Source organism: Monoraphidium neglectum (genome assembly GCF_000611645.1).
Source record: "Monoraphidium neglectum strain SAG 48.87 unplaced genomic scaffold scaffold01664, whole genome shotgun sequence".
In the NCBI taxonomy this organism is placed as follows: domain Eukaryota; kingdom Viridiplantae; phylum Chlorophyta; class Chlorophyceae; order Sphaeropleales; family Selenastraceae; genus Monoraphidium; species Monoraphidium neglectum.
The window spans coordinates 2,098-13,307 of record NW_014011964.1 but is presented as its reverse complement, the minus strand read 5'-3'; the positions used below and the strand labels follow the sequence as shown (position 1 = coordinate 13,307).

At 61.1% G+C, this 11,210-nt stretch overlaps 4 protein-coding genes across 4 annotated transcripts; 3 read left to right on the top strand and 1 right to left on the bottom strand.

The window, feature by feature from the left end:
- Nucleotides 1-34: 34 nt before the first annotated feature.
- On the top strand, nucleotides 35-1,393 carry MNEG_8649 (hypothetical protein; the record flags this gene model as incomplete). Its single annotated transcript, XM_014042882.1, has 3 exons — nucleotides 35-311; nucleotides 480-584; nucleotides 789-1,393. 3 exons carry the CDS (start codon nucleotides 35-37, stop codon nucleotides 1,391-1,393), a joined length of 987 nt encoding a protein of 328 aa, XP_013898336.1.
- Nucleotides 1,394-3,896: 2,503 nt separating this feature from the next.
- MNEG_8648 (Uncharacterized protein) lies at nucleotides 3,897-4,604 on the bottom strand (the record flags this gene model as incomplete). The annotated part of the gene is made up of 3 exons (XM_014042881.1): nucleotides 3,897-4,147; nucleotides 4,315-4,342; nucleotides 4,551-4,604. The coding sequence occupies 3 exons, from the start codon at nucleotides 4,602-4,604 to the stop codon at nucleotides 3,897-3,899; spliced, it is 333 nt and encodes a 110-aa protein (XP_013898335.1).
- A 1,206-nt stretch (nucleotides 4,605-5,810) lies between these two features.
- Nucleotides 5,811-6,422, top strand: MNEG_8647 (hypothetical protein; the record flags this gene model as incomplete). The annotated part of the gene is made up of 3 exons (XM_014042880.1): nucleotides 5,811-5,942; nucleotides 6,096-6,164; nucleotides 6,351-6,422. The coding sequence occupies 3 exons, from the start codon at nucleotides 5,811-5,813 to the stop codon at nucleotides 6,420-6,422; spliced, it is 273 nt and encodes a 90-aa protein (XP_013898334.1).
- A 1,486-nt stretch (nucleotides 6,423-7,908) lies between these two features.
- MNEG_8646 (octaprenyl-diphosphate synthase) lies at nucleotides 7,909-10,681 on the top strand (the record flags this gene model as incomplete). Its single annotated transcript, XM_014042879.1, has 6 exons — nucleotides 7,909-8,066; nucleotides 8,369-8,472; nucleotides 8,744-8,871; nucleotides 9,674-9,772; nucleotides 10,077-10,190; nucleotides 10,520-10,681. The coding sequence occupies 6 exons, from the start codon at nucleotides 7,909-7,911 to the stop codon at nucleotides 10,679-10,681; spliced, it is 765 nt and encodes a 254-aa protein (XP_013898333.1).
- Between the last annotated feature and the right edge of the window lie 529 nt (nucleotides 10,682-11,210).

Sequence of the window (11,210 nt, the reverse complement as noted above, 5' to 3'; positions counted from 1 at the left end):
CGTCCGCGCAGTGCACTGCATCCTACAGTGGGCGATGGTCAAAGAGTGGTGCCCCCAGTGCAAGGCCCCGTTTTCGCACCTCTACACCCACCGTCACCTGGACGGCACCCCGTCGGACTACCCCCTGGAGGAGGGCGTCACGCTCCTCAAGCGCGCCCGCTGGTTTGTGGACGAGCACGAGGCCCGGGAGAAGGCCAAGGCCGCCGCAGCCGGCGCGCGGCGCCTGGCGGCCGCCGACGCGGAGAGGCGCGCGGCGGCGGCTGCGGCTGCGGCGGCGGACGACGCCGACCGCTACAATGGCGACGGCGAGGGTGAGGGACCTCTACTGGAAGTTACCTGGTGTGCTTGTGTGTTTTTGAGTGTGCCCATACATGTCTTCACATGCTGCCGCGATGGCTCCCGAGCGTTCGCTTCTCGGCCACCGCGCCAATCTCAGCTCATTTCTATCCCTCTGATCCCCCCTTGGCGTCACCGTCCAGGCCCTCCATCCCCGCGCGACTGGTGTGACATGTACGAGGACATGCTGGACGCTGAGCTGGAGGAGGACGAGGCGATTGAGGACTACTACTTCTCCTCGGCCGCGGGTGGGCAAGGGTGCCCCAGGGGGGTTGTGAGGGAGCTCCCATTGGCTGACGGGTCAGGGTCAGGCTGTTGTGGGCACTTCATGGCTATATCGACATGACAGCAACCGCGTGCTTCAGGCGCAGCCGGCGCGGCAGCGTTGGCTGCAACGCACAGACTGTGCGGGCCTGACGCGCCATGCCGACCGTGCACCCATCCCTCGACAGGCCGCGCGCGTATCGTGCTGGGCAACCGCCGCTGGGGTGGGGGCGGTTTCATGCGCAACGGCCGCATGTATGCCCGCCCCGTGAATTCCGGCGGTGCGAGCGGGAGCGGCGCCGGCGGCAGTGCTGGCGCGAGCACCAGCACCAGCACCGGCGCAGCGGAGCAGCAGTGCGCACCCGCAGGCGGCAAGGGCAAGGGCAAGGCCAAGCACACCTCTCGCCCAGCAGCGCCAACGGCAGCTAGCGGCGAGTCGCCCCAGGAGAGCGGCGGCAAGGGCAAGGGGCGCGCTGGCGGCGGCGTGCCGCCCCCTGGCCTTCCATCACCCGGCTGCACGGCGCGCCCGAAGATGCCCAAGAGCACGCAGGCGCTCCACGCGTGGGAGCGGGACGTCGCGCCCGCCGTGGCAATGGGCACTTCGCCGCTGGGGCGTTCCCCCTGCAGCTTTGGCAGCAACTGTGGGCGGTGGATGGAGGCGGCTGGCGCGGCGCTTGGGACGTCGCCGGGGGCTTGCGCGGGCTCGGCGCCCGGGTCGGGCCGGCGTGCCAAGCGCAACGCAAGGCGTGCGGCGGTCGACAGCGGCACCGTTGGGTCTTTGGACTTTGACTGAACGACCTGCGGCCTTTTGGGGGTGATGGCCGGTCAACGGCTAGCCCGCGCATCACGGCGGCCGCGATAGATTAGCAAGCTTCTCCAGCTTGGTAGTGTGTGGCGACTCGCCCTGCGTTGGTTGGACGAAGGGCCTTGGGCGCTGTTCATTGTCCGCGTAGCTTTTCACTGCTGTTATGCTTTGAGAGTGAGGCTGGAAGAGCTCCCAACCAGAAAGGATGTATTGATGGCTCACACAACACCACACGCTGGCCGTGCCACCTGTGTGCTGTGGCACAACACCACCCTGTGGAGCAAGGCCTCTGCGTTGTAGGGCCTTTTCTGCCGATCCAACCCTCTGCCTGTGCCTCTGCCTCTTCTTGAGCGCCTTGGTTGCTGTGCGCAGCGTTGCCGCTGGGTGCTGCCTGATGGCGCGCAGTGTCAGTGGTTCTGAGCGTGCCGTTGCAGCTGGCAGACTGTCGGCTTCTTTCTATACGAGACTTGCTTGCAGTGCCCTGCTGGCACACTGCAGTGGGCGGACGTGCAGGGGCCTGCTCAGCCTGCAACGGCCTGCCTACACCCTGCACCTGTCTACTCACAGGCTGTGTGCCTTGTGCAACACTGGCATGCGCACGCGCTTAGCAAGGAACTCCAAGGCATTTGAAGGGCAGCAGCGAACATTTTATCTCACTCCACTTTTGCGCACCATGCACCCAGCCATCCTCTGTAGCCGCCCGCCAACCTCGTGCTCTGCGAGTTGTACACTAACCCCAGATGCTGCCCATGCTTAACAGCGGGGCCGTTTCTTCCAACACTTTGTCGCGGCTTTTTTGTCATGGGTGCCATGGTAGCAGGCTCCAATGCCAGCTGCCGTCCCCTGCGTCTTTGTCCCCTGCGCAACCTGGTGCAACGTGGCCCAAACGGAGCGCTGCTGTGCGCAGACACGGGTGCGGCTTGCATTGTTGAATCAACGACGGACTCTGTGCCTCCTCCCTCGCCTGATGTGCCAGCTGCCAAGCAAGCCAACACAACGACGTGGGCGGGGCGCGGGTTCTTAATGCCCGAGCCTCCCACTTTGTAAATGTCACCATGTGTTGGCTGTTTGTGGGCCCGCTGTTGTAAATAGAGGCTGTGATGAGGTTCACAGCCGACCTGCGCTTTGGGGCTGCCATCCCACCAGCCTAAGCTGGCGAGCAGCTCCTGTTCGGTTGTCCCATCATCAGCGGGCACCATGACCTCCCAGCGTGGCAGTTTTCGCTCCTGAGCGTGGCGTGGTCAGTGCACTGCCTAGGCAGCTGGTATCAATGCTGACGCCTGTGCATTTTCAAGGCTATCGCACTTCAAGCCACAGTACCACCCTGCAGCCTGCCAAAGTCAGCAGAAAGCCTGCCGCCGTAATCCGCTTGGAACACAGCGTGGGCGACAAGCCACACACCTTACAGGACTCCAATCGGTCCGCACAGCCCCGATCGCTCTGTTACCCAACTCTTCAGCGGTGGACGATGCAGGTCGATCCCTTGCTGGTTGCACGGGGCTGCTAAGGCAGCTGAGGGTGCGTGAGCCCTACACAAATTGCACACATTTTGTGGAATGTGGCAGCTGCTCACACACATACCGGCCAAACAGTTGACAAAACAAGCCTGGAAAAAAGCGCACAAGACGATCAAGCGCCATCAACAATCCGAATTGCAGTATAAGCACGCCATGCGATGCAACTTTCAGCTGCATGCATCAGTCTGATCATGTGCGGCCAATCAACCTTGATCGCGTCACACAATCACCCGCAGTGCTGACACGCGAGCCCAGTGCAGTGGCCTTGAGAGCAAACACGACGTTTTGTTTAGACTGTTTGCTCTCTTGTGGCAGCACTCAAAACACATGCTAGCTGCTTGCTTGTGCAAATCCCCATGTGCAACACCACATCGTTCGCTGTAAAAAACTGTGCTTTTGACCACCTACCACAATTATTCTCAAAATGCCGGTGCTTGGAAATGCAAAGAACTTGCTGGGCTTGCATTTGAATGGTAGAACCAGTATGTCAGTGTTTCTCCCATCATTCATCACTTTCACTGAAAGTCCACCGTACTTCGCGTGCGTTTATGTGGAAATTTGAGAGATTCTGCTGCATACGGGTGCTAGTGAGGCAAGAAGTCTGGCTTAGGGTGCAAGACAGCCTGCACAGCCCAATCAAGGGCGTCCGCCTGGGATGAGCTGACTTTACAAGAGCATTTCAGCGCTCAACAAGTAGCCGTCTCCTGCCGGCAGGCTTCAGGCCATTGCTGGTTTACCAGAAGCAAGGCCAGTCTGCTCATGATTGGTCGCTTTTACACATGGAATGTACCCAGCAGAAAGGACAGAAATGGCGCAGCAAATGATATCAAGCAGCATCGGGCCCGCGATGCCATGGTTGCTATGGACGGCAGCGTGCTTGTATGTGCATGAGCTGCCTCGTAGACTGCCAGCAGCCAGACGGTAGCCAAACTGGAACACGGCCCAACACCAACACTGCAATCTGCCAACTTGCATCACTGCTTGTCTGCACCACCCCGCGCCCCCACCGGCACCTCGCACGCTGCAGCGCCGTCGGTCCCCTCCTCGCCACACAGGCTGCCCGCATCCCCCTTGCCGGCTGCCTCGGCTGCGCGGCGCTGCAAGATCACCTCCATGGCCTCGCGACCCGTAATCTGGGTCCGGTACTTGGCCCACACGTCGTAGACAGCGTTTGCCGCCTTCTCCACAGCTGGGTTCTTGGTCAACGAGTACACAAAGCCTAAACCTGGGGATACGTTACAATAGGGACGGAAGGTGTCAGAGGGTGGGCAGTTGCACGGACCCAGCGCGGGAAGCGGGCCAGTCGGGTTGATGTTATAAAAGAGGCCTTGGCCTGATCATGCTATATCGGGCGGGATCCAGCGCAATTCCTGCGCCCAAGTATGAGCTTACCGACTGCCTCATAGAGCCGGCGGAAGACCTGCAATTGGACAAGAAAGAGACAAGAATAAGGGTGTTCAGGAGAGCTGCATCCGACAATGCGCGGGCCAAGAAGCATGCACTGCTGGAAAGCTGCACTAAAACGCGGATGTCACACGCACCACCGAAGCCGCAGGCTTTCAGGCGATGTGGGGCGGGCGGCGCCACGCTGCCGCCAATTCTTGCCAACCAGCCTGCAGTGTACCCACCTCAATCCCTGTGATGATGCGACCGTCGCTCTCAATGGCGTGGATCTTCTCCATTGCCTGGAGGTTGGAGGGTGGCAGCCGGCTTGAAGTTGTTTGGAGAGGCAGCGAAGCATGGGCCCTTGCTCTGTATCCTTCAAGCACCGTGCCGCGACAACACGGTGCTCAGCGCGACATGAAGGAGCTGTTCTACAGGATCACCAGACGGTGATGCAACGTGCTTGATGCTGATGGCCTGAGAGCAGCCGGTCGGCGGCGAGGCTGAACAAGACCAGGGCCGCTGGACACACCCCAGCCCCACCGCAGCTGACCGAGGTGGCCGCCTCGGCCCCGGCGGCCGCCCCTTCCGTCCGCCTTGCCCCTGTTGAGGCAGCCTCAATTTGATTCCCTTCGGCCCTGCCTTTTTTCGGCCCGGCCCTCATGATCCTTCCCCGCCTGCCTGCTGGTACGTGATGCCGTAGTTGGCCTCGGCCGTGTACGACGGCGCAGCAATGTCAACAAAGTCGATCTTGCCGCGCCCTGCGTCGCGGCCGCGCAGGAAGTCCACCTCACGCATGCACAGCGGGCAGGCGCCGTCGTATAGCATGCTGGGACATGGACAGGAGGGGGGACGGGAGATGGGCTTTTGAGAGGGGCGTGAGGGCAGCAGGACGGCGCTGTCGGACTCTGCCTATGGTTGAGGCTGCCATGTCACGTCAGACGCTTCGCAACAGACGTGGTCACTGCGCCCTTGTACGCTCACCGAATCTCCCACGACACTGTGGGTACGGCTGCCGCCCGATTGCTGCTAGTGCTTGCGGCGCGCGCAGGGATGCGCCGCCACTGTGTTGTGCCCTGCGGTGGCGTTAAGCGGCTGGCACGGGCCACCACTCGAGAGCTCCGCGTGAAAAGGGGTTGCATCATGCTTTTATATTCCGTCTGGTCCTGCAACCCTGTCGCGTGCGCTGCCCCTTGTGGTCTGCAGGGTGTCGAACTTCAAGTCGCCTGTGGTACTTGGTTCTAAACTGCCTCGTTGCGAAATCAATTCCAACTCGCACTTTTTGAACAAGTCAATCACCACTGGTTGCGGTGATCGACCGCACAAAACCAGCTCTGATGCAGGCCACAAGCTCCGCAGGCAGGTGCCCACACCGTGGCACGTCCAGTTCATGCGCTCATCATAGGACCAGGACAATTGTATGCAGGTCGTGCTCGCACACGCGCGAACATGCCGCGGATCCGTCGGCGGCGCCCGCCGCACGGGGCGAGCGGGGCCCGGCAGTGATGGCAGCAGCGGTGGGCAGCGCCGCTGCCCAGCTGATGGCGCTGGCACAGGCGGCACAGGCAGCAGAGGCGCCTATTGTGCCAGTGGATCTGTCAACCTATGTGCCCAGCCCGCTGGAGCCCAGCTGGCAGGTGGGTGCCTGCTTGGTGTTTCCCAGAGCCAAGCACGCGGCTTGTCCTGTGCATCTTAACGCCCTCTCGTGGCATGCCCACGGCGTCGCTTTCTGCACCCCTGCTTTCATGTCTGCCGGCAAGTGTGACTCATCGTGCCGCCACATCTTGCAGGTGTGGTTTGGCGCGTTTGTCGGCGTCGTGCCGTTCGTCATCGGCGCCTACGAGTTCACAAAGCGCATCGTGAGTGGCTGCGTTGCTGGGGTGGGTGTGCGACCCCAGCAACTTGCAGCAACGGCCAAGCCGTGTCTGTGCTGATGGGATGCTGCGAGACCCTCAGCTGAGTCAGCTGCTTTGGGCGCATCTGCTTCAAGGTTTGTAGCCGTCCTTGCCAAATACTTCCCGTCCCTTGCACCCCCCCGCATGCAGCTGATTCAGCGGCGCTGCAAGGCCTGCGACGGCAGGGGCCTCATCCTGAAGGGCAAGTATCCAAAGAAGTGAGCGGTCCTGCCGGACGAGGACGAGCGCAACGCATCGAGGGGGCCTCGTTAACGGCAGGGGGTGTGCATGAAGCAGGGGGTGTGCATGAAGCAGGGGGTGTGCATGAAGCAGCGTCCTGAACTGCCGCTGCGGTCTTCTCATGGATTGGCCGCCCGTGCAATCTTGGCTGTGCTGTGCTTGATCCCGCGGAGTGCTCTGCACCAATACAACTTGGTTATTAAACACATCATGGGTGCCGCTCCCTCAAAGGTGCCCCGAGTGCGGCGGCATGTTTCCTTGGATCTCGTGGCGGATGTTCTTGGCCGCCAACGCAACGCCCGGCAACGGCGGACCCCTCATGCAGGTGTGGGTGCGAGCTGCGGGTGGTCCTGGCCTGTGAGATGGAAGAGTTTCGCAATTTTCCGTGCCCACATAGCCGGCGTGTATGTGCACAGAACACAGGGTACAGGACCAGGCCTGTGCGCCATGCACTCGTCTGCCCCAAACCAAGTGTGCCGCTTTTGCGCACAACATTCAACTCATCGCTCGTCACAACCATGCGCAGCCGAGGGGCCAGACATCCATCTTCTACACAGTCCCGCCACCGCCCGAGCGCGACCCAGCTTCTGGCGCTCGGAGCCCATCGCCTGGGGCCAGGACGGACAGCGAGGCTGCGACGGGCGCGAGCAGGGACAGCGGCGATGGGGACCAGCGTGACGGCGCGCAGCGGGTGGCAGAGGTGGTGGCATCGCAGCAGCAGGACCGTCCTAGTTGACTGTGTTCACACCTTTCATTTCCAAGCATCAGCTTGAGTCCCTCTCTCTTCTGCATTGAGCGAGCATTTGTGGTCAGCCATTGACAACCAGCTCCATTGACTGTTTGACCGGATGCACTCGCAAGGCGCGATGCATGTTTTGTAATAGGACCATAACAGGCCCTTGAAATGAGCAGTACCGACGATTTGGCGATGCTCTGACGGCAGTGGGCCATGCGCCTCGGCTGTGTGAGCATGCCACAGTGCTCACCTGCAACGCGGTTGTGAAGCCGCAATGCGCCGGCCCTGAATGCTCACACTACAGCCGCGGCTACAGTAGTGATAACACTCTCTCAAAAGTATAACATTCGACATATTCGTCTTCACACACAAGGCCTTGCAGCACCCCTCTTTCATCGCGCACTGGGCTCCTCGTTCACGCCTGGTGCATCCATCTAGGTCTTGGGGAATCACACATTAAGCTAGAGTGGCGCCAGCACAATGCGGCTGGTCGCTGAGCAGAGCCCACTGGGAATGCTTGGTCCCTCCTGCAGAGGATCACGCGCGCTGCATCGCGTTGCGAAGCAAATTGTTCCCCGGATCCATCGATGCAGCAGCAGCAGCTCGTCCGCACCGTGGACTGCTCGGGTGGTGGTGCCCGTGAGCAGCGAAGCCGCGGCCATCCATCCCCCCATCGAGCGGCCGTCCCCAGCACAACTACTGGAAGAAATAGTTGAACCGGTAGCAGCGGACATGGACACAATGAACCAGAACCTGCGGCACATCGTCGGCGACCGCCACCCGATGCTGCTTGCAGCGGCGGACCAGATTTTCGGGGCGGGCGGCAAGAAGCTGCGGCCCATGGTTGTGCTGCTCATGGCGCGTGCCACTGCGGAGATGGCGGGCCTCAGGTGTGGGCGGGGGCGGCTGCTGCTTGGACTGGTGGGCGGCAACTTTTGCCAAGAGGCAAAGGCAGCGCCCTGATGTTCGACGGGCGCTCTGCGATGCAGCAGCAGCGTGTGTGGCGCAATCGGCGGCATGGCTGGGGCACAAACACCAGGCACACTCTGCTTTCAGCAGGTCCCAATTCTCTCCCCCTTTGCCGTGCTGAGCGCCGCACCACTCTGTGCTGGAGCCGCACTGTTGCCGCACCGGTGGCTAACTCGCGCATCCTCCTGCATCCCCCGTGGCCCCCAACCCCGCCCGTCGACAGCAACATTGTCGCGTATCACCGGCGCCTGGCGGAGATCATTGAGATGATCCACACTGCCAGCCTCGTGCACGATGATGTGCTCGACGACTGCAGCACGCGGCGGGGTGAGTGGCCGTGGCTTGGTTTCGGCTTTCGACACGAGGGGTGCAGCTGCACACCGCTCACAAGTTATGAATGAGAGGAGAAGGGGGTGCAACACCTATGTACCTTGCCGTCAACAGCAGCGTGTTGGCCGGCGTCGGCAACAGCTGTAGGTTTAGTTGGTTGCGCAGCTGCTCGTTCGGGCGTTGCAGGTGGCAGCTTCGGCTTGAGCTGTTACAGTGCTGCGTCCTGCGCATTGCTCACAGCGCAGCAAACATGTTCGCCTGTGCGCAGGCAAGGACACGGTCAACACGCTGTATGGCACGCGTGTGGCCGTGCTGGTGGGTGACTTCCTTTTTGCCCAGTCTTCCTGGTACCTTGCCAACCTTGACAATTTGGAGGTCATCAAGCTCATCAGCCAGGTGGGGAACGGAGAGTCGTTAAGGGATAAAGAGTACATGGTCACACGGAAGTGGAGCATGTGATCGGGATAGACGGCGAGCGCAGCAGTCGGGCTCGCAGGGGGTGAGCGGCATGGGGACCTCGCAGACGTGTGCAGAGGCTCAGATGTCGGGGATGCAGCCCTTGTTGAGATTCAGTGGTGTCTTGTTGTATAAAGCTGGCATCGCGGCTTGGGCGTTTGCAGCTAGCGGTATGCCCAGTGTCTGTGAGATGACGGACAGGGCGGCCGCACAAGACTTTCCCAGGGCTCAACAAGACCCTTCCAGCCGTTGTCCACGTCGCATGCTCAAGTCACTAGCCTCCTGGTCTATGCGTTGAGCTGCCAAGCCCCCTGCCCTAATCCACGGCCGCAGAATCCCGTTGCAATCACTCCTCTCTATAAACACACTTGCATGCAAATGCGCACGCGTGCGTGTGCCCGCACACTCGCGCGTGTACACACACACACACACACACACACACACACACACACGCACGCACGCACGCATGCACACACGCGCACGCGCACACACACACACACACACACACACACACACGCGCGCGCGCACGCACGCACGCACGCACGCACGCACGCACGCACGCACGCACACGCACGCACGCACGCACACGCACATGCGCACACACGCGCGAACACGCGCACACGCACGCACACACATGCACACGCACATGCATGTGCACAGATGCATTGACGCCCGCACGCCCGCACACGCTCACATCAACGCATCTGGCGGGCACGCTCACCATACTTTTGCCCCCTGATAGGTCATCGCGGACTTCGCCAACGGTGAGATCAGCCAGGCCGCCTCCCTGTTCGACACTGAGATCACACTGGACACGTACTTGGATAAGTCGTTCTACAAGGTGCGTGTCCAAAGTTGCATGTAAGGGCGTGCTTGGGCGGTCGGGGTGGGTGAGTTCTAGTCGATGTTTTCTGGGTATCACGTCAGCTGGATAGTGGCCATGGCGGATAGGTGCGCGGTTTTGATGTGGAAGCTGATGCACCTCGTGCGGCTTGAGCTTACTGCCGCGGTGATACACGTTCATCTCCCGGCATGAATGCAGCAAGGCAGAGCTCCCACCCCAAAAATGAAACGCGCCGCATTTGTAAGCCGATCACACACAACCGCCACCCCTCGTTATGTGCTCCCTCTCCCCGCCTCCCCAGACTGCATCCCTCATCGCGGCCAGCTGCCGCAGCAGCGCCGTGTTCAGCGGCATGAGCCCGGAGGTGAAGGAAGCGATGTACGACTATGGCAAGCACCTGGGCCTGGCATTCCAGGTGGGGGCGGGGCGACAAGGAGTGACGAGCTGTTGGTTGCTCGGCGGAAAACAGGGGATGGATCATCCAAGGGCAGGGCAGCCGCCTGGCACGCCCGCAATTTGTCAGCGTGATGGGCCCGCTTTCACTACATCAAGTCGGAGCAACTGGCGGCTGTGATTGTGACTGTGGGACGCCGAAGCCAGTCTACATGGGCCTACCACTTGCGCTGCCATACTCAATCGTGACATGCATACATGTGCGAAGGCTTGACACGTGCGTGCATGTCCATGCCGTTGCAACCTCGGAGATATCACACCCTGCCAACTCGCGACTTGACATCATGGCAGGTTGTAGATGATATCCTGGATTTCACTCAGACCAGCGAGCAGCTGGGCAAGCCACAGGGCCAGGACCTGGCCAGCGGGAACCTCACGGCGCCCGTCATCTTTGCGCTGCGGAACTCGCCGGAGCTGGTGCGCACTCAGCTCAGATACCTACATTTGGTTTAGGCGAATAGAGGCCACCCCCAGTTTTTGCTGTTGTACACCCTGCCTTGCTAGGAAGCCTCGGCCTGCTTGCGATCCTGGATAACCCGGAGCGCACACGCGTGGGCGCCCACGCGTGTGCATGCGCATGTGCACACTCACACATGCATGTGCATGCATGCACGCACACCATCCATGTCACCCCTTGACCCTAACATTTTGTCGTGGCACGCGAAACTTGCAGGAAGAGTTGATTCAGTCGGAGTTTTCAGAGCCGAACTCGCTGCAGCGCGCCATTGAGCTCGTCAGTAGCGCGGGCGGCGTGGAAGAGGCGCGGCGGCTGGCGAGGGAGGAGGCTGACAAAGCACTCGCAGCGCTGGCCGTGCTCCCACCGAGCCGTTCAAAGCGGTCGCTTCAGCTAATGGTCGATTACGTCTTGGACAGGATCTACTGATGGACTGATATGGTCCGGGGCGCGCGTTGTGGTGTGTCCGGGCACAAAGCTGGGCTATGGCTCGGAGGGCTGGCAGGCAGAGGCCTGCTTGATTGTGGA